General features: G+C 39.6%; 1 protein-coding gene across 19 annotated transcripts in view; it reads right to left on the bottom strand.

Annotated features, from left to right (window-relative positions):
• The window catches only part of Pard3 (par-3 family cell polarity regulator), a 543,701-nt gene that overhangs the window by 188,323 nt on the left and 329,135 nt on the right, over window positions 1-26,243 (bottom strand). For 7 of the 19 annotated variants that reach the window (XM_027404768.2, XM_027404778.2, XM_027404779.2 and 4 more), the window contains 5 exons: window positions 22,526-22,685; window positions 15,597-15,786; window positions 9,123-9,274; window positions 8,066-8,110; window positions 2,954-3,181 (listed from right to left, as the gene is read on the bottom strand). In XM_027404768.2, coding sequence (XP_027260569.1) covers window positions 2,954-3,181; window positions 8,066-8,110; window positions 9,123-9,274; window positions 15,597-15,786; window positions 22,526-22,685 — 775 coding nt within the window. Of the gene's footprint in view, window positions 1-2,953; window positions 3,182-8,065; window positions 8,111-9,122; window positions 9,275-15,596; window positions 15,787-18,459; window positions 20,650-22,525; window positions 22,686-26,243 lie in introns of those variants that run through there. The other 12 variants (XM_027404771.2, XM_027404783.2, XM_027404777.2 and 9 more) reach the window with 10 other exon arrangements.

Genomic DNA, 26,243 nt, shown 5'->3' with positions numbered 1-26,243 from the left:
AGGATAGAATGCACTGCACTGCACTGCAATGTTCAGTTTATTCAACGCTAGGGATGGAACCCAGGATTTCATTGATGACAGTTCAACATTCTAGAGTTTGAGACACATCCCCAGCTCATTCGCCATAGAATAGCTAAGTTACATTTAGTGTGTGACTGCATGTGTGTGTGTGTGTGGGGGGTATGGGTGGGGGTGTGTGCGCGCACACACACGCATGCACGCATGCATGCATGCACACCATATACCATATGGAGGTCAGATTACCACTTGTGGAAGTCAGTTCTTTACGTCCATCCTATGGGTCCCAAGGATGGGTCTCAGGTCATCAGGTTTGGTAGCAAAGAGCTTTACCCAATGAACCATCTTCCTGGGCTCCTGTGTATATTTTTAGAGATTATCTGATTATCTGAAGGAGTAAAAGCAGATGTCCACATTGGTGGAGAACTCTAGAGGCTGAGCTAGAATTCAGCATGGCTGAATTCAGATGGGAATTTCATAAGCATCTTTCATTAGAAACTTGGTTCCATAGTGTTATTACTGGAAGAAAGATGGGGGAACCTTTGACCAACAGGTTCTGTTGGGGGTCCTCTGCTCTTTGGGAAGGTACCTTGAGGAAGGACTCAGGAACCCCATCTGTCAGGCTTATTGCTTCCTGGCTTGTGATGGAAGTAGTTTGTTCCACTAATGTGTCTCCATTATTGCCATCTGCTGCTTGCAGCAGAGTCAAAAGCAATGGTGCTGCCCAACTCAAGACAGGAACCATGAACTAACCCAATGCTCCAGAACCATGAAAATCAATTGCCACAAGTGTTTATTAATTATGCAAACCAACTAACCCAGAGGATGCCTATGTTCACCTGCAGTCCAACTTCTGTTACAATTAAAAAAGGAACACATCATGTAAGAACAATAAAGTTCATAAAAGGATTAAAATAACACATTAACCAGAACTAGGAAACAGTTAAGGAACTTTGTGATTACATGTAAATACTAGGTGTTGATGGAAACAAAGTATTCCACCTTCCGTTAAATGGACACCTATAGTACTCAGATGTAAAATTCATAGGTAACAGTCAATGTTGCTTGGTAGGACAAAGAACCCTCCTTAAAATGGAGGACACTCCGTAGGAGTGACAACTCTGTGACTCAGGAAATTTAAGACCAGGCCTGGCAGCTAAACTAGGAAATATGTTCTTCAACTGGCAAGAAATGGATGAATCTATTTGAAACCACAGGCTGATCATAGTGTAAAAATGGTCTAGATTTAGACAAAGGACAGGGAAGTGTGTAGCAAACCTCTTCCTAAGTTTTGCTTTGTGTATTAGATGTTCCCAACTTACTACATGTTACAGGCAAAATTGTGTAATTTTGCTTGAAATCGAAAGAGACATTGTTTATTAAGGTTCTCTTTCCCCGCCACGATCTGCCTTAGGAGTGTGTGCTCTGAGAAGTCTATCCAAATGTAGAAATGAAAGTAATTTACATTCCACAGAAATTTTCTCGGTCTTGGATTTAACTTCAGGCTGTATAGTCCAAAGCTTTCCTTATAGATAAGTCACATGGGTAGTCACATTTGATGTTAAAATCTAAAATGTAACCCAATTTCCTTCTCTGGATTCCTCACTACATGGCTAGGGTGTTTAAATGCTATCAACACAGTGTAATTAACTGCACAAGTATGGTTATCAGGATCCTCCAGGAACCTGGAAATCAGAAATGCCAGGCATATAAAGCTGTAAGAAAAGGCAGATGGTTAGGGCTGGGCTGTAGCTCAGTGGTAGAGTATTTATCTTGAATGTTTGAGGTTCCAGGTTCATTCCCTTGGACCAGAAATAAACAAACAAACAAAATTAAAATGAAAAAGGTCAAAGAAGGGAAGGATATGACAAACATGCTGTGTGTATCCATAAAATATACCACATTATACTACAATAATACAATAACAAAATGAATAAAATCATAAAATAAGCTAAAATAGTAATAATTGAATACACTGATCAATAATGTTTACCTTCATAATCCCTAAGTTCTTTATCTTCTGAATAAGTACTTTCCTTATTTTACAAAAATATTCAAATAAATGTTTAAACATACACCCCAACCACATGCTTATAAGGGTTAATTTTTCTTTAATGAACCATAGAAAAATCTACTCATACTAAACTATGACTCTCAGTCAGTTTGGCATAAAATATTTAGTAATTTTGGGAAAATACAAAATTAGATACATCTGTTTTAGTCCAAAAATATGATTTTTAAAATAATAAGATATTAAAAGTATTTATTGTCCATGTCACCTGGAAGACAATGCTCACAAATGTTTTTTCCAAGATTTGGTATAAAGACAACTCTGAGTTATTGAGAAATCCAAACAATATTTTTAATGTGAATTATATCGATCATTATATGCCAATTTAAAACTCAGTTTTAAAAAAAAAATTACATTATAAAAAGAAATAAGCCAATTGTATAGTGAGAGAAATTGTGTTTTCAAAAACATCCTGTAATTTCCAAAATAAAACCATTGTAAGAACAATGGTTTTGTTTTATGTTTTTTCCTTCCAATCCTACTCGATGTTTCTTCAACATTGGCTAAAAAGACAATTCTTTGTGGGGCATAATGGCACAGGCCTGTATTCTCTAGCATTGGAGGGGCTAAGAAAGGCTTTCAGTTCAAGACTAACCTGGACTATTACACATATATAGCAGGACCCGTCTAAAAAGACACCCTCTCTGTTTCTCCATTGAGTCCAATATCACATGGTGTAAAAGCCCAAGTATGGACTTTAAAGAGAAAATGACTACAAGGGCAACTGTTACTCTGAAAGTACTTTAGACATCAAAGATGTATCCAAAGGATCTGGGAAGCCCACAGAGTCCGGGTAGCACATCCTGAGGACCACTGGTCAGGCAAGCCATTAGCAATTGCTGCTCAAGCAGCCAGGACACTCACAGGTCTCCATGCCTTCATCGTCATCATCAACCATGGGTTTATCATAAGACTTGTCAATAGCAGCTCGGAAGCTCTCATTGCAACCCCTTCCTCGGATGATTCGTGGCCGGGGGCGGTGGAAAGGAATGTTCCCATTCAATGTAACCTCAGCGACAGCAGTCTGCAGACTTTCTAAGGAGCTGGATTTCTTCAGACCCAAGGAAGGTCCCACATCTCTACTGGGAGAGCCTTGGAGGGTTAGAACAATACCAGATTAGTGAGAAGGAAGTTACAATTTCAGATGCAAGAATCTATGCACTATGGACACCTGCAGGGATAAAATTATTAGCTCAGTGATAAGTACTAAAATAAGGATGGAAAAATACATAAAATATAAACAATAGTTAATTTAAAAAAACATTAGGTCTTAATATCTATTTCTGTTTGGAAATGGTCTAAATTGATAATTTTTATCAGAACAGATGAAATTGGCATTAAGCCATTGTCCTACGTAATACACAAATGAACTAAAACAACTAGAATAATCAATAGTTATATTTAAAATGTGGAGATGGTGAGGAGGCTGCAGGAGAGTAATCTTTGAAATCTAATGGCAGCATCTTTCTGTAGCCTAAAGTTATTAACAGCAGAAGGTGGACATCATGGTCACAGGTTTCATACATTCTTTGCCATAGGAACACAAACAAAAGCAGTCCCAGGGACTGTGAGCTACCAGCACACTTAGCTGGCACTATGTAGAAAGGTGATTGTGGGGAACAGGATGTTTAATCAAAGGGCAGTACAGATTTGAATAGACACATCACATATGGGCTTCTCTCCCTGAGAGACAGAAGTGTTGATACACCAGGGAGTTAAAAAATTTTTTCTTTTGTTTCTTGAAGATTCAAGACAAAAAGGCTTGAGATACCAATGGCACCTGACTTAGCAGGCAATCCAAACTATTTTCTTTAAGCAAGAGAGACAGCCCCATCCATCACTGTCTGACCTGGCACACTGGGGTAGATGTCAGCAGCCTCTAAGGGCTGACACCTCCACCTGGGTGGGCCAGGTGACAGGGCTGCTTCCTCACTTATCTTCCTAAAAAGACAGATTTAAAAAAGGGGGGGTGGTGAAGAAACTAAACAGCTTATCTCCACATGGGGTCTCCAGCACATATGTTGATCAATAATTAGGAAGTAGATTCTGCATGTTACTACCTAAGAAGACAAATGGCTGAGAGATGGGCTCACCATGGCTCAGAGTGGTAAGACACAAGGAAAACTAACTGGAAATGTCAGAGTAGGAATTATCCTCTAATGCTTCATTTACATTATATATTTTACTTAATTTTCACCATGGGGTGGCTGTACTCGGGAAGGGCAAGGGTGGCGAAAATACAGGTCAATAGAGAAACAGGAATGAATTTAACAGCGGAAAAAATATTCTACAAGTTATCAGTCTCAGAAGCAAATAAATGATGATATATTTGCTTTCTGGGGCACAGATTTGTGTATATTCGATCACTTATTTTATAATGAAAGCATACATTGAATATTTCTTTCAAGGAGCACCATGTCACTCTAACTCTTCACAGCATGTGACTGACACCTCTGATGGTATTCATAAAGGCAATGTCACTGGAAGGAAAATGAACAGTGTTCCAAAACAAAAGGGACAATGTCAAGGAGTCAGACACAGCGTGAATAGCCACCTTCACATTCTCTAGAATCAGCAACAGCAAGAACTTCATTTCTGAATGAATTATGACTGTGAGATTTCAAGCTTCCCCCTATCTGCATTTGGGTCATGTGGAACATGTATTAGGCAAATGAGCTCCCCAAGGGAAGCTCTGAAGGTATGACTGTGTGTGTGTGTGTGTGTGTGTGTGTGTGTGTGTGTGTGTGTGTGTGTGTGTGTGTGTGTGTGTGTGATTTCACACTTCCTGCAGAGATTGTCATCAAAATGCCATAATCTACACATGCAAGTATACAATAACCTTTCCTTCAAGAGAAGTTAGCTGAGATGTTAATGTACTCAAAGTAACAAAAAGTGTCAGTGAATTTAAGAAATGATCCAAGGATCCTTCAGCATAAAGTAATTCTGCAAAGAAGACAAATAAAGGTGCAGAATAATTACATCAGCAAGAAAACTCTACAAGTACACAAGGTCCTGTATCTCTCAACACACAAAATTAACAGCATAAATAATTTAGTATCTTCTTTCTCTAAATTATAACTCTGTGAATAACATTTTATCATAATGCTGCTAATTGTGAATAGTGTGTTCAATCATGGGTGAAATTTGCACAATAAAAAAGTTTAAAAAGCCAATCTATAGAGTGGTCAGCAAAGGCACATGGACACTGCCCCACCCACTTATTTACAAATGGTCCATGGCTACTTTCATTCTTCCATTGTAAAATCAAACAGTTGCCAGAGACCGGTGGCCTCTTAGCCCAGCTTGCTTATTATCTGGTTCTTAACATAAAAAGCTCACTGCCTCTGTAACATAGATATCATACATCAAACAAGAAACTTTATCAAAGGCTTTAAGTGATACACTGAGAATTCTGGGTTGAGGATGTGGCTCCAGGTCAGATGCTTGCTAGCAAGCACAAGGGCTGGATCTCAAATCCCAATAGAACAGTTCATAAGCTCAGCACTTCCTATGATGAAAACTGAGACAGGGTCATCAATATAAAACATGAGCATACTATTCACTACTACATGGAAAGCAGCATCCTCTCATTTGGAAACAATATTTTAAAACTCTCACCTTTAATTCTTTAGAACACTGGTATAAATGCATTTTTCCATCTACAAAATCTTAAAGATCTCATGCTCTCATTATTCTTTTTTAAAGAAAGAATATTCATGGCAAAAACATAGAATGCAAGATCTCTAAATCCATGAGTCAAAGTCAAGGAAATTATCCATAGAATTATCTTCCCCAGAGCAGTTTTGTTGGTTTGATGCCTACCACATATAAGATGAGCACTCTGGTGCCACACCCCAGCCCTAGACCTATTTTTGGGGGGGGGGGCGGGGTCTCATTGTGCAGCCTTGGCCAGAACTCAGAAATCAGTAGCTATAACCAAGGAGATCCACCTGCCTCTGCCTCCTGAGTACTGAGATTAAAGGTGTGCACCTGATTCCTGCCTGCTAATAAATATCCTTGTGCTTTAAAAAAAAAAAAAAAATGTGACAATGACGGTATTTTCCTTGAGAGGCAAGAAGAAAGAGTTCTGTTTTCATAACACTTGGCTTACAGTGAGACATGTATCTATACCAAAATGTCTGCATGCCTTGTCCAAAGCAGTGGGCTAACCTATCAAAGAATTCAAGCAACTCTTAAGTGAGGAACAGGAAACAATTCAACTGAAAACTGTCCATTGGCTAATACTGGGCGGGGAGAATACAGTTTACAGAATGTATCAATGGGGATTAAAATTTTCCAATTTAATTGCAGGCATAGGACATTTGTGGACACTCAAAACCAGAAAATGCCCTTCTCCTCTAAGACCTAACAGGTGAACCACAAAACATGGTTTGAATAGATGATAAATCTCAGTCACCATCATGAGAGTTACATAACACTTTCAGTTAAAGTCTGTGAGTTATTTTTTACTCACAGTAAATTTTGTTTTCCTCATTGTAGCTTTTGGTTGTTAAAATTATGCACTCCCCATTTTCACGTAACTAGACAGCATCACACTGTGAAGGTGCACAGATCTGCCTAGTGTAGGGCCTACTTCTTTAAACTACTGAAGTCTAAACACTGAGTGCTACTGTACACATGTAGACTACCAGGACTTGTTCTATAGTTCTGCTTCAGAATTTCAATGAATTTTATGTTTCACCAGAAAAATAGCTACTTAGCAAGATCTGAGGCTATAGTTAATTGCTCCAAACACAGCCAATCTTATAATTTATTGAATGCAATTTTATAAAATATCATTTACTTCATAGAATATGGTAACGCCAAGTACATCCACAATAATCTTTATGCATGTATGTAGAACACACAGGCTGAAACTAATTACTACAGCAGGTTAAAAAGGCAAATTAAAGCTAATACGTGCTAAGTGATATAATTACATTATCCTGGATCTAGAATAATTAAAACAAGATTCCAAAATACACTAATAAATCATGCATGCTCAACTGCACACAGCACACTGCTTAATTACACTGACAGACTCTGCTGATTATTTTCATGTAGTAATATGAAAAATAAGATAGACTATGCTGCTAAAGCTAGTCCATGTAGCCCATTATTTCTATGAAATGATTAAGCAGTAAATTTAGAACAGATTCCAAAAGTTAATGAAGCCATATGTATCATATAGTTCAAACTAATGTCAGGGTTAACAATGAGGTAATTTCTGCATTTAAAAAACACACAGGAGATAGCAGACGAAATACACGAGCATCAGTAGCAGCAAGGCCAAATGCTGTCATTTAGTGAAAAGTGTTCATAGAGGACCGTGGATCTCAACCTTCCGAATGCTGCGACCCTCTAATATAGTTCCTGATGGTGCAGTGACCTCAACCGCGACATTACTTCTTTGCTATTTCATAACTGTAATCTTGCTACTGTTATGAATCATAATATAAATATCTGATATGCAGGATAGCTGATATACAAACCTTGTGAAAGGGCTGTTTGAGCCCTGAAGGGGTACAACCCATAGATTGAGAACCACAGATATAGGTGATGCTGCTTTCCAAATACTAAGACATAAATAACATAATGACTAATGAATGTAAGAGTCCAAACAGGAGATGTGTCCTTTGGATTTTGGTTTATATATATATAAAAAAAAATCATCACAAAAACATTCCTATGCAAGTAAGACTAAAACAAAACAAAACAAAACAAAAAAACTCTAAGGTTGTTTTTTAACATGGTAAAAGGTAGTCCATTCCATTCCAATGTTACCCACATTGCCGATAAAATTCTCATAACAGAAAAAAAACATATTTTCCCCTGCAATTCGATTTCCCATAACGAAAGCATCTGAGTGAGACTGGAATACTGGTGCTTACATGCAACAAGACTGGCAGCTCTATAATCATGATAAGCTCCTTGAACCATAGTTTCTATGGCAACAGTCTAACTGTCCATTCTTACCTGCTCTCTGGTCATCCACTGTATTGAGTTTAGTCTCGTCAGCTACTGTTAAAAGGTAAATGTATAATGGTTAGCCCAGTTAGTCCCCAAAGCCCGACATGCTTTAACCCTCCCCCAGCCTTGACCGTTAGAGCACAATTCTTAGGCAATATTCCATGCAAAAAAAAAAGGGGGGGAATGAAACAACAAGCAAACATTCATAATCAAAAATAAGAGAAAAATAAGCAGTATCTTCATGCAGTATGCCAGTCATTTCATCTCACAGTCATGTGTTATTTGTATGTTAGTGTATCATCATTAGCCAAGGCAGTGCACTGTCTAATTTTATATATATATATATATATTTTTATGACAAATTAATGCTTTTAGTCTTCAGGTTCAAACAGCCACCAGAAAACAGCATAAGTCATGGTTGATTAATAATAGTTTTTTTAAAAAAAAATTTAGTTTATACCTGTATTAATTGAATTATTTTGGGGGGCAGATTTGATTTAAAGAGAGAGACTACCTGATTGGTGTCTGGCTGAACAACTATGGCTATTTTCCTTCTCTCATTTGTTCCCAAATTTGTTCTAGAATATAATCTCTCAAGTTATTAATTTGATTCAAGGCCATAATTGTTAAAGCACAAGAAGTTCCATCAATTAGCACCTCAAGAAGAGCAATCAAGGAGGGCACTGGCAACGAAGCACTAGACATGGATTGAGATAATGGTTTCTCTCCAAAATGTTTTCTACTTAAAAATCCCACCAAATGGAATCTCAAAGGAAATTGCTCCTCAAATGGACAAAAGATTAAAACATTTCATTTTGAAATGAAGCAACAAGGATACAGCATGGGTTTGCTTCCTTTCTCATATAAAAGTACACGTCAACATACTGCTTATATTGTCAACATGCTATGTGGAAAACTATTTTATTTTTTTTTGACAAATTGCCACATTTTAAATTTATTTTCTCTATTGGTAAAAATAAGCAGATATGTGTTTGGGACCATCAGTTTCATCCTGCAGCATCCACGCCTTATTTAGATAAAGATTCATGGAGATTGTACTCACTACCTAAATCCATGCTTTTTGATTTTCGTGTTTTAACGAAATCCAATTGACTGGCATCTGAAAATTGCTTTGTGCGTTTTTCTGACATACTCTGGCGTCCAAATCCTTCTCGTTGAAAAGCAAGTACCGGATCAGCATCAGGACTCAAAGAGCTGGTGTGAAGAGAAAGAAAAACATGAAAGTATTTACTAAAAAGTAGAGACATTCATTTTAATGAAGATCCTATATATTCGTTAGTGCATGGATAGATTCATATTATTTAAATATTTAAGTTAGATGTATAATATACCTCACTTTTAAAAGGAGGCTAAATGGAAAGTAAGAGAAAAAATAAAAATTGATTTAACCTTGAAGTAACTCTGTGGGTATAAACTTTCTTCTCTATTTCTTTCTGCCCTGTTTCTTTAATGTGTTCATTAATATATCATTATTTCTGTTATTATTTAAAATGAGTCTGCTAATTGTCAGACATTGGGAAGGCTAAATATTTGACAAGACTTGCCTTGTACTGTAACATGTAGCCATATAAACTGCAATTTAGCAATTTAAAAAAAAGATGTGTTCTGATGGAAACTAGCACAAAGTCCACGAATGGACAATGTGCAGACATTGAGAGATATAGGAACATTCCGTCTGAAATGAGATGTCTTCATCAAGCCCATCCCCTCATGGAGGTATTCAGAAAAGGTGGGAAGACTGTAAGAACCAGAGGGGTGGGAGACTAAACAGCATCTTCAGACACAACAGGCCTGATGTATATAAGCACTCACAGAGAACCTTTTCACAAGACCTGCAAAGGTTCAAAACAGATAAGGTCCCAGCACTGGGAGGCAGAACTGGAGATGGGCTCCCATGCCCCACAAGAAGCTGTCTGTAACTGACACCAAATTGCAAAGGAAAATTTAGTGCTCTCCAATAGAGTCTCACTGTGTATATTAACCCCATTTAAGGGCAGGCCTCATGCTTTAGCAGTATATGGCCAACACAAAACAAACCCAATGGTATTTTTGTAGACTTCTAGCCTCATATTCCTTTGTTTGGGAATTTTTTTTTTGTCTTGAGTCTTTTGCTCATATATTACTGACTCCAATTTTGTTTTTTTATGGTATGTGAAGGCCATACAGAATTTCTCTTCCTTATAAAATCTGTGACTGCTTTAACAGGCACTACTAAGAGCTCCTATACAGCTCCAACTACAGAAGTGGCCTTTTCTCCATGTTCGACACACTGAATAAACAAACACAACAGTTTTCTTTTATAGGATACAGCCAGGTAGAAGACTGCCCATGGTGTTTGGGTTTGAAATATCCCTCAAAGACTCAGGGTTATTTGAATATTGTGTCACCAGTTGGTGGCAACATTTGGGGACTTGGGAGGTATAGAGTATTGCTGGAGGAAGTGTGTTGCTGGGGGCTGGGGCTTAAGAGGGGGAGCCTTTCTGGAAGAAGTATAAGACTTGTCGAGGAGTTTAGGAGGCAGAGTCTTGCTAGTCACTTGGGGGGAGCTTAGGAGGTGGTGCCTTGCTGCAGGGAGTGTGGCATGGGGGTGGGGTTGAAGAGTTTATAATTTCTCCCCACTTCCAATACTTTCTCTCCTTCTGCATATGGTTGAAGATGTGATCTCTCAGCTTCCTGCCAAGGTAGCCTGTTGTCATGCCTCTTCTGCAACAATGGACTCACCCTCTAGAACTGTAGGCCAAAGTAAACAGTTTCTCACAAGTTACTTTTGGTCATGGTATTTTTATTACAGGGAGAAAAATAGACTAATACATCACTCCCCATCAACGAACTGATGTGTCTAGTTGGGGCTGTGAGAAGGCTGCTTCTACTGAGGCAGCTGACTTTACAATCGACTTCTACGTTTCCCAACCTGCAAGCCTCAATGAGCCGGCACTGTATTATGTGGAATAACACATCAATAATGGGATGTGATTTGGTTTTAGTACAGAGCAAAATTTTAACTATAATTCACCAAATGACATGACAGCACGTGGCTCTTCAGGAAATGCTGAGCCAAAGGTGAAGGAAGGATTCCAGGCAAACCCTACTGTTGGAAGGATGGGATGGAATGCTCTGAGCACATTTGCTTCCATGTGCTCCATGGAATAGTTGGCTCACTCATCTCTCTAAGTTAAAGAGAGAACTCAAGAACATGAGGTAAAAGCCCATTGCATACTGCCCTCCATAAGCTATTATTATCACCCAGTGAAGACAAGCTACCTCAGATTACCCTATGCCGGTGTCCTCAATAAACACAGAAAGAATCAGACACCCTCCTTGATCATTGCCAGTAAACACAGAGCAAAGTGTACATGCGAAACAAGGCAGGTGGGCAGGGTCAGAATTCACCCACAAGGTCAGAAAAGAAGGGACCTATAGCAGACAGTGAGCTTGTTCTTAGTTCCCCCCCATACCGCCATCTCAGTAGTCTTGCCTGAGACAGTGGCCAGGAACACAAGAGGAAAACTAAACCCCAGACACCAGCCAAGGGCAAGGCAAGAGTTTCTATCTCTGTTTTATTATTATTTTAAGGATTTATTTTTATTTTTGAATTATGTGTACATGTTCGGAGGTAGCGAACCCATGAGTGGGGGTACACTGAAGGTCCAGAAGAATATACCTTAGCCAGGAAGCAGGAGTCACAGGTGGTTGTGAGCAGTACCTGTTTATCTTATGAAGGAGCTGGGAACTGAACTCAGCAGCAGTTGCTCATAAGTGCTGAGTCATCTTTCCAGCCCCCAGTTCCTGTTTCTATGGCTAGCCTAAATCTCAGTGCATGCCATTTCACTAGCACTGTAGTCTCTATCTTTTTCATTTAAGATAAAGAGCCCTTGGCTCTCCAAAACGTTTGACAGTCTAAATTTGTAAGATGTAGTAATCATACTTATCTAGAAATCTAATGTGTCAACTTAAATAGTAGAATGAGGCTTGGACCAAGATATTCAAAAATTTCCAGAGCAAAGCCCCCATCATTAGCCCGGTATAGAGGTGATTCTTTCAACCCCAGTACTCGGGGGAGGGAAAGGTAGGTGGGCCTCTGTGAGTTTAAAGTAAGCCTGGCCTTCATAAAGATTTCTCAGTCAGTGCCTAGACCCTCCCCCAAATGATGAGACAGACTTTCATGATCCCCCATGGAAGGCCTGGCTATCTTTGGGGAGTGAGTGGGGTGGGTTGGGGGATTGGTGGGGAAATGGAAATGGGGGAATGATATGTAAAATAAGATGATTTCTAAAATAAAAAAAAAGATTTCTCAGTCAACCAGGCCTACAGTAAGATTCTGTCTCAAAAACAAACCAAACAGCAAGCAAACTAACAAGCATTCATAAGATAACCATAACTCAATTCTGTAGCAGCAAACACTAAATAATGCATTCTTCTACTAGTAACAGTCATTCTTCTCTCTATGCAAAGTGGACTTCTTGGTTGCTTAGCATAGAATTTTTGTAAGGTAACATGTGGAACACTTTAAAACTGCAATTAGGCTTAGATTTGTAGAGAGAATAAATTTGAAATAGTTATATATTTATTTACACATGTATGTGTGTATGATGGGCTTCCATCTGGTCACCTGTGGAGGTGCACATGTATGTGTGTTCAGGTCAAAAGTCAGCATGTGGGTATCCTCCTCAGGGCTCTCTATTTACTGAGGGATGGTCTCTGGTTGAACCCAGAGCTCAAAGATGTTGTTAGTGTAAGCTAGCTAGCTTGTTCCTGGTACCAGCTCCCAGTTCCCATCACCAGGTGCCAGGTCTGCTAGGCCTGATCAGCAATTATGTGGGTGCTGGGGATCCAGACTCAGGCTGCCCTGCCTGTGTGTCAAGCACTTTATCTGACCATCTCACCAGCTTTATTACATGGTTTATTTTTCAGCGAGTCCTGCTTTTATCCATGTTGGCTTTAAACTTTTGCTCTTCCTCAACCTCCTGTGTACTGGGGTTACAAATGTACACTATCACACCCTACTGAAAATCAGGTTTAACAGAAAATTCTAGCAAAGAATATTTAGAGTAATTTAAATTCTTCCTAAGAATTCTTCCTGCCAACATGGCTTAAAAATCTCCATTTAGCATACTTTCAAACTCACTGTATATCCTCCCAAATACTGCTATTAACAAAATTAGAATTTGCTGTTATATTTTCTCCTCCCTTAAAAAAGACATGGTTAATGGCTGCTACATCAATTACTGAGTTGAGAAAATATAGTCTATTAACTAACAAATTAGAAGTATAGCCATTTGACGCATTTAGCCTTCCATAACTGTGCAGTCAACTATAAATGTACACATTTGAAAATGTCAAATGAGCTTGGAAATTAATAAGAGACTTAAAATAACTAAATATTCTTAAAATGTGACATAATTAATTTTTCCTGATTAGTCTACTCATTAAACTTATTTCAGACACAATAAACAGTACACTAGAATATTATAAAGATAGAGTGCAAGGCTGATAGATGACACCCTGAAGAAACCATATATCCCCTTCCCCCTTTACTGAAATTCCAGTTATTAATCTTGCCTCACTGACCCTCTGTTTTTCGAACATTTTCACTGAGTTGAGGGAGAGATTGTCATGGCCAAAGCTAACATTCTCAGCTCTGAGGCTGAACAGCTGGCATGCACGCTTAGATAACCCTTCACTCATATTCTTTCCTTTGTCCTGTATTTCCCCAGGAAAATGATAGACGTTCTTACTACTGTTGTTTGTTTTTCAAATCCACCCCAGAGAAACTAATGTCCCAAGCTATCCCTGCAAGCCAAATAACTATATCTTTTTACCAATGCAGATCTGCTCCTGTGACCCAATTCACAGTGTGTTATCATGGTGGAGACTCAAAGGCTTTGGCTTCCTTGAAGAACACCATAGAGACAGATGTAAACTTCATTTCCACTATCACTTCCAGCAAGACACAAGCTGCAGTCACAGTTAGAGCATCTGTGTATTGCTGCCCCAACCCACAAGACAAGACTCACTGAAGGCTCAGCTCTATTATTATATCTTGTACTTTCCAAAAGATAATTAAAAGGCAAGAAACAAAACATAGTGATGAACTTTTCAAGAGTCCACGAACAGGACAAGTGCTTTCAAGAGAGCATCATGTTTTCTGACTTCACATGAGGAGGAAGAGAAAGGTGGGGAGGACAATGAAGAGGAGACCAGGGTGTTCTACTTTGTTAAGATCACCGTGAAAATGTTAACACAAAAATGCCAGTCCTCAGCCCTTCCAACCTAATGCCTAATGTGACACAGGTGGGAAGGAGGTAGAAGGACGTCTAGTGCAGCAATCTTTGTTTGATAAAAGGCTTTTCTGCTAAGCACGTGGACTAAAGGATGGGGTGGTGTGTGAGGTTCATACAAGGTAAATAGCATCAAATGCTTTCTTTTACAGTCACAGAGGTGAAAGAAAGAAAGAAAGAAAGAAAGAAAGAAAGAAAGAAAGAAAGAAAGAAAGGAAGGAAGGAAGGAAGGAAGGAAGGAAGGAAGGAAGGAAGGAAGGAAGGAAGGAAGAAAGAAAGAAAAAAGGGAGGGAGGAAGGAAGGAAGGAAGGAAGGAAGGAAGGAAGGAAGGAAGGAAGGAAGGAAGGAAGGAGGGAAGTTATTAGCAGAGTATTCAGTCTATGTGTCTGGTGGCAGCAGCTCAAAGCCTAGTAAACAGAGTGCTATACCACTAGAGAGAATAGCTGGGTTTGGGGCAATGGCTCTGTGGATAGAGTGCTGCTGCATAGGTTCAGATTCCCAGCATGCAGCCTAGGTACTGAACAGCCAGCCTAGCCAACTGGCATACTCTAGGATCAGTGAGTGACTATCAAAAAGAAAAAGGAAATTAGGTAGACAGCACAGAAGAAGATACCTGATGCCAACTGGGTTGATCAGGTTTATGTCAAGTTGACACAAGCCAGAGTCAATTGAGAAGAGGGAACCTTAACTGAGAAATGCCTCGGTAACATCTGGCTGTTGGCAAACCTGTAGGGCATTTTCTTAATTAGTGATTTATATGGGAGAAACCAGCCCATTGTGTGTGTGTGTGGGGGGGCATCCCTGGGCTGGTGGTCCTGGGCTCTATAAGAAAGCAGGCTGAGCAAGTCAGTAAGTAGCACTCTTTCAAGGCCTCTGCTTAAGTTCCAACCTTCAGGTTTCTGCCATTTGAATTTATGTCTTGACAGCTTTTGATGATGAAGAATTATGTGGAAGTATACATGAAATAAACCCTTTCTTCTCCAAATTGCTTTTGGTCATGGGGTTTTATCACAACAATAGAAACCCCAACTAAGACACCCATCTATGGCTTCTACATGCACACTCACAAGTGACATACATGCATATAGTCCCCAAACAGAAAACAACAACAAAAACCCTCCAATGGGTCTCATCTAGTTCCCAAGCACATTAACAGTTAACTTTTTTTAATCAATTCAGGAATTTGCTTAAATATTATTTATCCAATAATGAGCTCCAGCCCCAGAATGCTCACTCACCAGTCAGCCGAGTCGCTGATGGCAGCCTTGGCCCATGTGCCAGCCTCTGTCATGATGAATCCCACATCGTCATGGGAGCTGGAAGAGGACTGGTCAGAGAGGTGTGGAGGAAGCACAGGCAGCCTGTCATCTTCGATCATGACACTGTCATCATGTGGCATGTTCACTGTGGGTGACAGCTGGCATTTACCTGACCAGTGAAAAGGAGAAATTCTAGATGTCAATGCAGGTGCTGAGCCTGTTAATTGTAAAATTTTGCTACATACAGAAAACCCCATCTTGACACGACCTCTCAACCTGATGGAATGAGGATGTAGTAGATTTATTTCTCATCAGGCATTGTCAAACACAAACCTTCGGTCCATATGACTGCTTCTGCAGCACGGTTACGCAGCATGCATCATGGCATGTGATGTCTCTGGTTTTAAGTTTCCCAAAGACAAGGATGACCTCCAAAATGTCTTACTGTGAACATGAGACACAGCTTCTTAGGTATGAGAGTCTTCTGGGAAGTTTTACCAGGAGATCTGAAGGGAAACTCCACAAACTTACAATGATCATCTATCTATTCATGCACTGGGTAACTACTATAGGGCAGGCTAGTGCTTAGGTGACATCATCTCTGTAATTAGTGAGTTACACTGTAACAAAAGAGGAAAAGTGATGACACAGCAGGGGAACTTCAGTGTGAGAACTGTGCCAATTGTGTTCACCTGGCTGGATGAAGGGCAAATGTGGATAGGACTGCTGAGAATGTCAACAAAAGTTATCAGAGCTAGGTTTGGAATGGCAGCTATGACTTTTCTACTAGAAGGGATGATGGCATTTATCCCAGAAAATGGCAACAAAATTAAACCATGATGAATTCAGGTGACACTTGACAAAGCCTGGCATACAAGGCATAGAGAATGGCTTTGAATTGAGAGTGGCCTAGAAGTGAACAGCTTAACATAGATGCAGATGTGTTCCTTGCGGCTCCAAGGCCTTGCTTGAAAGGAGGGATTGCCAAGTCTGATTACTCAGTTAGGAAAGGCTCCAAGTATCTCTGTCCTCTGTCTAGTCCCTTGCAGCAAAATTTGTTGAGGTTCATAGTTCAGCATGGCATTTACACATCACAACCTTTCTTGGGACAAAATTATGTTTCAAGTCCTGGAGTCCCTAAAAGTAATCCTGGAGTCCAAATGGTGTCCTTATCTCCTATGATCTATAGTTCTTGCAACTTCTTCCTAAATTCTGTGCCATTTGTTTTCTGAGCATGGATACACTGACAAGATTTTGGTCCAGGCGCACACCTTATAAGAAGCTGAATTCACAGGGCAACCACCATAAGACAGGTCACACTAAAGTGTGCTCCCAAGCATGCAAGAAACCATGACAATTTCCCTGCTTCCCTCATGGGGTGACAGAAAATACTTCCAAGTCTAATGTCTAAATCTGTTCAGTCAATTGTACTGAGGCACCAAATAGTAAGTCTGCACTCACTGCCATTTTGTGCAATATGCTCTTCCCCACTAAAATAGCGTTTTCAAAACAGTTCAACAAACCTGTGTTAGTATTTTAATATTAGCCTTAGATCTAGCTTTAAGCTGAGGATTCCTTTAGCACAGATAAACTAGTTGTTTCAGTAAAGAAACAGAAAACCATTTAAGTTGTTGTATATCTTTCAGTCCTTACAAAGAACCCTGCTAGAAATTACACAGGCATCATTACTTAGCATTAAGTGGTCTGTTACAGAAACCATGAATGTTCATTAAAACCTCTGCTCAACATTGCAACTAGTAAGATTTCCTACTTTGATTGAAATATGCCATTTTGATATAATGTGGAGCTGGCAGCTTCTTATGAATGCTCATGACACAAAAGTAAATCAAATGGAATTGTTTCTCTGTGTTGATTTCAAACCACCAGTTTCTTTCCACTCAAGTTATAGGATATTAGAGTAGTAACCTGCTCAGCAAAATGTCACTTGTAGATCAGGTAGTAAATTCCACCTCCATTGGCCAAAAATAAAATAAAATAAAATGTATTCATTTAAGACATAGCTTGTTTCCAAAATGACCATATTGGATTCATAAAACAAGGGTTCCTTCCCCTGACTGGAGAAGCATATGCCATATTATTAAATACCAAGTCCTCATCCAGGAAAAATTTAGCCAAGGAAATATCACAGAGTAATCATATTGCATACCTTTAAAAATGAAACATTCAACCCCTTGTATTGACACATATATTATTAGTGAAAGCCTAATAAGAAATATAGACCACTGACTGGGTCATAAATCCCTTGTTGAATGTGTGTGTGATATATTGTTTTATATAGAAACACTGCACTGTACTGAGATACTGACAGAATTTCTCTCTCTCTCTCTCTCTCTCTCTCTCTCTCTCTCTCTCTCTCTCTCTCACACACACACACACACACACACACACACACACACACACACACGCACGCACACACACACACACAAACACACACACACTCCACAAATGGCAAGGCAAGACATCTCTCTTCCATTACTCTCCAGTCTAATAAGATGTCAAGATCTGATGACCCATATTCTTGTCCTCTTAGCTTGCCTGTGAGGGACTACTCCAGGATCTGGTTCTGGAAACACGCAGTGACAACAGGCATCTACAGTTCAAAGCTACATGTTTGACCGAGACACACCAGGACATCTTAATGACCTCTATCGGGCTTTGACACATCATAGGCAAGAAGACTCTGAATCATGATGTAACATGGCTTCAGTTTTTTAGCTGCAAAATTCCCGCACCAACACTCAACTATTCCATCAGCTATCTACAGACTACAAAAACAAGAAAACATTCAGGATCATATGGAGTGAAACAATAACATACAAGATGATTGTTTACTAGACATTTATTCATTGATAGATTTACATGGGGTGAAACACAATGCATGATATTAGGAATAAATGAAATGAAAACTGTCAGCAATAAGACTCATTATGAAACCAGCACCAATGTCTCAGTTTTCTGTCAAACTTTTAACAAAATGAAAATATTCTGAACATAGTTATTTAAACTCACCATAAAAGTATGAATATAGAAACCACTGAGATAAATAGCAAATGAAATAAAATTCTAGCTCAAAATAGAAATTGCTTTTGAACAAAATATGCAGATAAAAACTTAAAAAATAATTTTCTATGCTCCCAAACATGAATTTTTGATGCATTTTATGAAGTAAACATGTTGGTAAACTGTGCCTATTCTTGTATTACTAAATAGTTGGGAAGGTCTTTCAAGGCTTATCAAAGGAGAACTTCTAAGTAGGCTTACTAAGGGATACTTCTGGCCTGATCTGCTATTGTCCATCTACCTACCTACCTATCTGTTCAAATACTTACTTACCTATTTTTGTAGTGCTGGGAGCAGGGAAATGTACATGCTAGGTAAGTGATCTTAGCTATATTTACAGGCTTTATGAGTTGCTTTCTAATGCAAGACTAGGAGCCATGTTCTACTAACATCAATGGCAGAGAGAATCCAGCCAAAACATGACTGTGGTTAACTCTGGCCTTTTATCACATTTCTGAGTGACTTATCCAATGAACCAGAGGTAAATCAGCTGTTATGAAAGAGGAACCCACTCCCCAGAAAAACCACACCTTTAAATTATGGTTCAGAAAAGGCATATACCACTTAAGTCAAGCAACTGAACACCAGTCTATAGCCTCCTAAATAGAAGAGCAGAATGGAGCATGTGTCATGGGAGAAGAAATGTCTTAATCACAGTGGGAACTAGGGAGTCTAGGCTCTGGGGACACTTCACTATCTTTCAGTCAATGTGGTGCCACTAAAACGTACCATGAGATTTTGGCATCCCCCCAAGAGGGCTATTTTTAGAAAGAGGAAATAGCCAAAATCAAAATAAAGCAAAAATCATCATGGGGTTTTGGGACACATTTCTTTTATCTGGTGAGACAGTGTGACTGAGGACATCTGACATCCTTCCAATTAGTAAAGATGTTTCTTTTGGGGTGTAATTTTAGAAGTGTCTCTCTCCTGGGATGTTTAGCCATACAAAAGTGATCACAGGCCTTAAAAATTCCTTTGCTTGCATGCACAAAGTATTCTTTTTGAAAAATTGCCCTGTTCACATAAAATGAGGTACTTCTTTGTGTTATGATCAGGAATTTCAACACCTCTTTTTCTATCATATGAAACCATGGTCTATGTATTAGTAAGGCAAAAGACCCAGGAGACAAACATGAACTAGTCAGGTAGGTCCTGGATGAAGGATGTCTATGCATCTGACAGCACAAATCAGCAGGCTGATGGAAGCACAACACAGTGATATTGCTACTAGTGGCAAAGTAACATCTTTTGCAAGATTTCTAATCTCAGTTTATCTAATTTCACTAGTAGCATGCAATCCTTAAGGCCAATAATACTAGAATACGGAGGAGGGATGGGGGCATAACTCTGAAGTTTGTAAACAGCAAGATAAATTGACTTAAGTTTTTATATTTCTCTACGTAAAGCCACATGGGGCTCCTAGCTTCCAGTACAGCATATAAAGCATGTCTTAAAGACAAGGACAAATGGAGTCATTGAGAAGCTCTGGATTCAATGCCCAGTTTCCCTTCCCCAAAAGGTATTCTACTGTAAAAACCTGGCCTACTGAGTATGGTATCATCCCCCCGCCCATATGCCCCAGGACATGTTCAAAGCAACACCAAGTATAGCAGGAGGGACCAGCCTGCAAGGGGAGTCATCATAAGTGTGAGGGTTCATTACATACCTAGCAGAGGAAGGGAAAATACTGTCGACAGGGTTACCCACTGAAAAAGGACTAACAGGTCAAAACTAACAAAACTGGGTGACAGAATATGGAGAAAATGACGTACTCCTCAACCCATGTCACACATTTCAACAAGTCACTAGGTGAAAATCGGGGAGTAGGGGTTGGTATGTGTTTGAGTGTTAGGTTTTCGCCTTCCTCTGAAGAACCAGGGGTTGGAGGCAGGATGCAGGTAACAGGAGCTGCTGTACCAATGGGCTGATCAGTATGGCAAATCCTATGTTCCTATAATAAAGGGGAAATTACAGCGTATCACTTTGTATGCACAAAGATCCAGGCACACATGCACACATTCTTACTCAGGGGGTCTGAAATTTTGTCAACAGGTAAGAATTCAACAAAGATGCTCTACAGCAAAGTCAAGAAAGCGTGGATAACCCAGAAGCAGTAAAGAGTGCTAACAAACAGGCAAACACCAAACTAGAAGCTAAAAGCAATGCCTTTTACACCTACACAAGGCTCAAACCAAGAGCAAGGATTGCCTCCCTGGTTCTCTCATGCCAGGTATGTAAAGTTAGAAAAACACTGGTAGAGCATGTCCCAGATCTCTTTTACCAAGATAAGAAACTGAGAATTTGACAATTTTTCAAAGCTAGATGAGGAGGAAGAAAAACAACAGAAAGCTGCTCTAGCCATGCTGAGGTAAATATATTCTATTTTTCTACAGTGCTCAGTAGAAAGCTCTTTGATGACAGACTGCTCCTTAACTCACCCACATTTACTGATAACACCATACCTTGCCAACACAAGCTTTCACAAATTAAACCAAACTCTGTTTCAATGATGCATCATAATGGAAACATGTATTTGTATTAGGTCTATATTGAATATACTCAAAATGCAACTAAATTTAGGGTTTTACTTTAGAGAATTGCAACACAGATCATTAATCAAAGTTGTCTTATGTCAAAACTACTTCTTATACTTTAAATTTGAAAACTCTCTCAACTTGAACCCCAGAAGAGCAGTTCTGTAAACCCAGCCCCTCCAGATCTGTTAGGACAAGGCTGAGCTACAGCAAGGAGGTCACTTAAAATGGCTCCACCCACTGGGGCCCAAAAGGCTGCATGGGGTAGATCAAACAAAGGCACAGAAGAGATAAGGCTCTAAAGAACAAAGCTAGGTTCTTCTTCTTGTTTTTAAAGACATATCTCACTATGTAGCCCTGGCTGGCTAGAACTCTATGTATAACAGAGTGACCTCGAATTTGGAGATCCACCTCTGCCTTCCACACCCCAGTGCTGAGATTAAAGGTATAAGCTAGCATATCTGACAAGACTAAAGTTTTGATAAAGCATAAATGTGACAAAGATTTTATTCAATGCCACCAAATAATGAATACTTCATGTAAACATGTATTTTGCATCTCTGTCTCAGCAGTGCTACTAAGTGACAACTTTTAGATTCCTTTTCTAAAGTCGTGTGTGTGTGTGTGTGTGTGTGTGTGTGTGTGTGTGTGTGTGTGTGTGTGTGTGTGTGTGTGTATGTGTGTGTGTGTGTGAGAGAGAGAGAGAGAGCATGCCCATGTGGGCCAGCCTTAGGCATTGCTTCTCAGGAGCTGTCCACTCTGTTTTTGAGACAGTCTCTCATTGAGACTGAGAAACTGCCCATTAAGCTAAGCTAGCTGAATGGCTGGCCAGCCAGTGGAGCTCCAGGGCTCCTCCTGTCACTGGGACTACAAACATGGACCACCACCACCTCTGGCTTTTTCATTTGGGTTCGGAGGATTGAAAATAGATTCTTCAGGTCACACAGCAAGGATTTTACCAACTGAGCCACCTCCTTGGCCCCTGCCATTTGTTAAAACATAGCTTCCCTTACTGTTCTCAAAAAGCCAAGAATAGTTTGATTTTTGAAAGCATTTCTTTCATACCCGTTTCCATTCTGTCCTCATCATCCAATTGGAAAGTGAAGCTTATTTAACCACTCAGTGCATGGAGATACTTTTGTCACATTCATGTCTCCTGCATGACCATAATGAGCCTGTTCTCTTTTCTCTTGGAGACACAGGCCTCCTTTACATTAATATTGCATTAATCCCCTCCCATTGAACCAGGAGAAGCATAAACATGAGATGAGATGAAGATGAGGAGAGCTTTACCTGACTCACCCATTATTCTGCTGAGTGCAGCATTCCTGGTGGGAGACTCTTCCAGGCCCTCAATCCCGCTGTAGAGGGAGTGTGAGATCCTGCGCTCTCGGTCATCCAACTCTGTTTCAATGGGCAGCTCAGGTGCAGCAGGGCTCCCAGGAGACCGAAGCTACAGAGAAAGGGACAGGGGAAATTGAATCTTGGAGGCTGGTTAGCAGCATGGGTCCACTATAACAACTTTCTAAGGCTTGCATCCAACCAGGCCTCAAATGAACTAGAACTTTTTAACCTACACCAAAATAATTTGTACTGTCAGCCTGGCCTAATGACCAACTTTCAGTGGCACTTTATCCAACACCTCCTATGAAGCCCTGTCAGATTTCAAGCACAGGAGGAAAAATATGTATATTAAGACATTTTTTTCAAAGTTTCACCTTATTGCTTATTTTTTCAATTTGACTGAAAGCATGTACTAAGGTCAAGACAAGTTATTGCTTAATTTAAATCCTGCTACTTGTCGCTCTGTGGAAGGCAAGCCTTGTGAGAGGAGATTCTGGGTTGCGTAGGTTTGTACCTATGGGACAGGAACACATTTGCCTCCTCCATGAATCATTTTAGGCACCTTTAGCAACACACTGAATCTAAATTCTGTAGAAACAAGACTCGTATAACTGCATGGCAATCTCTAAGTTTGAGGCAATAGCTGAGAAACATTTTAAGCATGCACGGGAGTATGAAAGTAAGACTCAGACCTTATTGCATGTATAGTGTGCGTGCAACATATGCATGGGTTTCGAATGTGTGTAGGTTCATGTACTCCAGTGTTCATGCATGTGGAGGCTTGAGATTGACCTTGAGTATCTTCCTTGATTGCTCACCACTTTATTGAGGCAGGTTCTTTCACTCAACCTGGAGCTTGCTCATTGCCATCAGTCTACCTAACTATCTTGCTTAGGGGACCCCTACCTCTACCTCAAGAGTTCTAATGTAATGGACAGCTACCATGTCTGTCTGATTTTTAGCTATGGTATTAACATTTAAGTACATTATCCACTGAATCATCTTCCCACTTTAGGACCACATATTTTGATGCAACACATTATGACATGAGCATTAAGCAAATTCATGAAATCTACTAAATGAGTAAGGAGAAGCAAGACAAGAGCCGGAAGTATGACTCTGTTTCTACAGTGCTTGTTTAGCCTGTTGAGACCCTGGGCTCAATCTGCAGCACTGAATAAACTGAGTACGGTAGCTCACACCTGTATCCCAGCTCTTGAGGCAGACAGATCAGAAGTTCAATGTCATCTCCTGACAGAGAATGAGTTTGAGGCCAATCTGGTACACAGAGGGTTAAGTTTTAAAAGATTAAAAAGAAAAAGGGTTAAGTTTTAAAAGATTAAAAAGAAAAAAAGTTTGTCTTTTTTAAAAAAGGTTAATCTCTATGGCTGTGGACTGAAATAGTATGAGGTCATTCTTATCACAACTGTGTCCTAAAAGTCATTTTCTCCAGAGACATAGCCAGAAGAAGATGTCCATGTTAGGAAGGACTTAAACACTTTACTTGGTGAAGGGTCTGGCACCACAGAACTGTAAGGACCCATGTAGACTAGCTCCATGATGTAAAGGTACTGGCACAGAACCAGGGAGGGAAGGTCTGAGATGAGCAGGTACTAGAGACAAGCTGGAAGCCTATACCATTCAAACAGGAAGATGTGCTGGTGTGCTCCCTTCTACAGAACATACAATTTCTTCTTTTTAGCAACTATGCTGTGTTTATACAATTTTATAGTAAATGAAGTTCCAAGCTGTAGGCTTACCACTCCCAGTTTGAGAAGAACTGGAGAAGTGGAACCCATCGAAGGGTCAACACAATTACAAGTGGGGACTTTCAAGCTGCAGGAGAATAATAAACTTGCAGTGTGGGGAATTAGACTAACAAGGTTTAAACTGTGAAATCAGGGTTTGTTTTATTAGTTTTCTCTTGAAACTACAGGTTACAACTGACAGCTTAACTGACAAGTAAAACATTCAAGATCTCTGATGCAAAGACATAAAAGAATACTGTTTAAAGGACCATAATACTACAATTCTCAGATACCTTGGGAAAGCAAAACCCAAAGCAAAGCCATTCCCTATATCTTTCAAGACAAGTGTGCTCTTTGAAAACTCCACTTTTAGACCTGTTGAGTAGCTCTGTAGCAGAGTGCTTGCCGAGCATGCCCTGGGCCTTGCAGTCCATAGGCAGCATAAGAAAAAAAAGGAACCAAAACAAAACCAAAAACCTTGTTAATTTTAATTGATAATATATATTAAAGACATTTGCTTTACAAGTCTCTAGAAACAAGTTTGTTTGCTATAGGCTATTTTATCAGGAAACATATATGAAAAAAACGCTGCATTTGCTTTCAAAAAATAAATTTAGCTCCACTATATAAACTCTGCTGAAAAAACCTTATAGATATTCTTTATTTTTTAAAAATTAAGTATGCCAACAGAATATTTTAAGATTATATTAAGTTAAATAAAAATCCATTAAAAAAGAATGGGCAGGTTTTTGTAGGAAAAAAAAATCACTTAAGATGCCTGTTCCTGAGGAGCACACTTGTAAACATTCTCCACCTTAACCATGTCTAATTTACATATGAAAAGACAGATTTAAATGATGCCATCAATAGTCTACTATATAAATATTTAACAGAACTTAGAATGCCTTTTAATTTCCCAGTTTTAATGCAGTTTCATTGTTTCCCTTTGTTTTTGAGACAGGGTTTCACTATGTAGTACTAGCTAGTTGGGAACTCACTTTGTAGAAAGCAAGCTGGCCTCTAATATCTCCAGGTTTTTATTTTTTTTTAAGTCAGTGGCAGGGGGTGGGGATGGGGGTGGGGGTGGCTGTATTTTCAAGACAGGGTTTCTCTTTGTATGTAGCCCTGGCTGTCCTGGAACTCCCTCTGTAGACCACACTGACCTTGAACTCAAGAGATCTGCCTGCCTCTGCCTCTTGAGAACTGGGACCAAAGTTGTGTACTAACACACCCAGCCAATTTCTCCAGTTTTATGAGAAGAGATTGGAAAACAGTTTGGATTAAATTTTAAACCGGTTTTGGGTTTTGGTGACACACGTTTTTAATCCCAGCACTCGGGAGGCGGAGGCAGGTGGATCTCTGTGAGTTCCAGACTATCCTGGTCTACAAGAACTACTTCCAGGACAACCTCCAAAGTCACAGAGAAACCCTATCTTGAAAAGAAAAAAAAAAAAAAATCTTTTGATTTTTTTTCCTTTTTTTCCTGCAAGAAATCGAGTATCAAAAGGTATCAGGTGGTCTGCTTGCCATGCAGAGGAGATGCAGGAACCCATGAAGAACAATCCATGCCTTGCCAGCCTTTACATTGGAACTTACTAAAATTTATAAAAATTAAATAAAAATAAGATACAATCTTAAAAATTAATAGAATTAGAAAAATGAGTGTAAACACAGCTGCTCTTCTCAGGCAGTTCCATCTGTTCAAAAAGCAAAAATCTACATTCTCACCCACCTGGGCCAAGGGCAGGGCTGGGAGGACCCGTTCACTGGTCTCTAGAACAGAGCATCAATCTACTGAGAAAAGAATAGCAGCTGTTTCCAGCACAGGGCCCACTTGGTAGGATGGAAAATACCCTATTTCTTGACTCATTGACTAGGAATGTATTTCTCTTTGTGGTCACTATGTAAAGGAACTAATA

The sequence above is a fragment of the Cricetulus griseus genome, chromosome 3 (genome assembly GCF_003668045.3).
Source record: "Cricetulus griseus strain 17A/GY chromosome 3, alternate assembly CriGri-PICRH-1.0, whole genome shotgun sequence".
NCBI classification, from domain to species: domain Eukaryota; kingdom Metazoa; phylum Chordata; class Mammalia; order Rodentia; family Cricetidae; genus Cricetulus; species Cricetulus griseus.
This window is presented reverse-complemented; position numbering and strand designations above follow the sequence as displayed.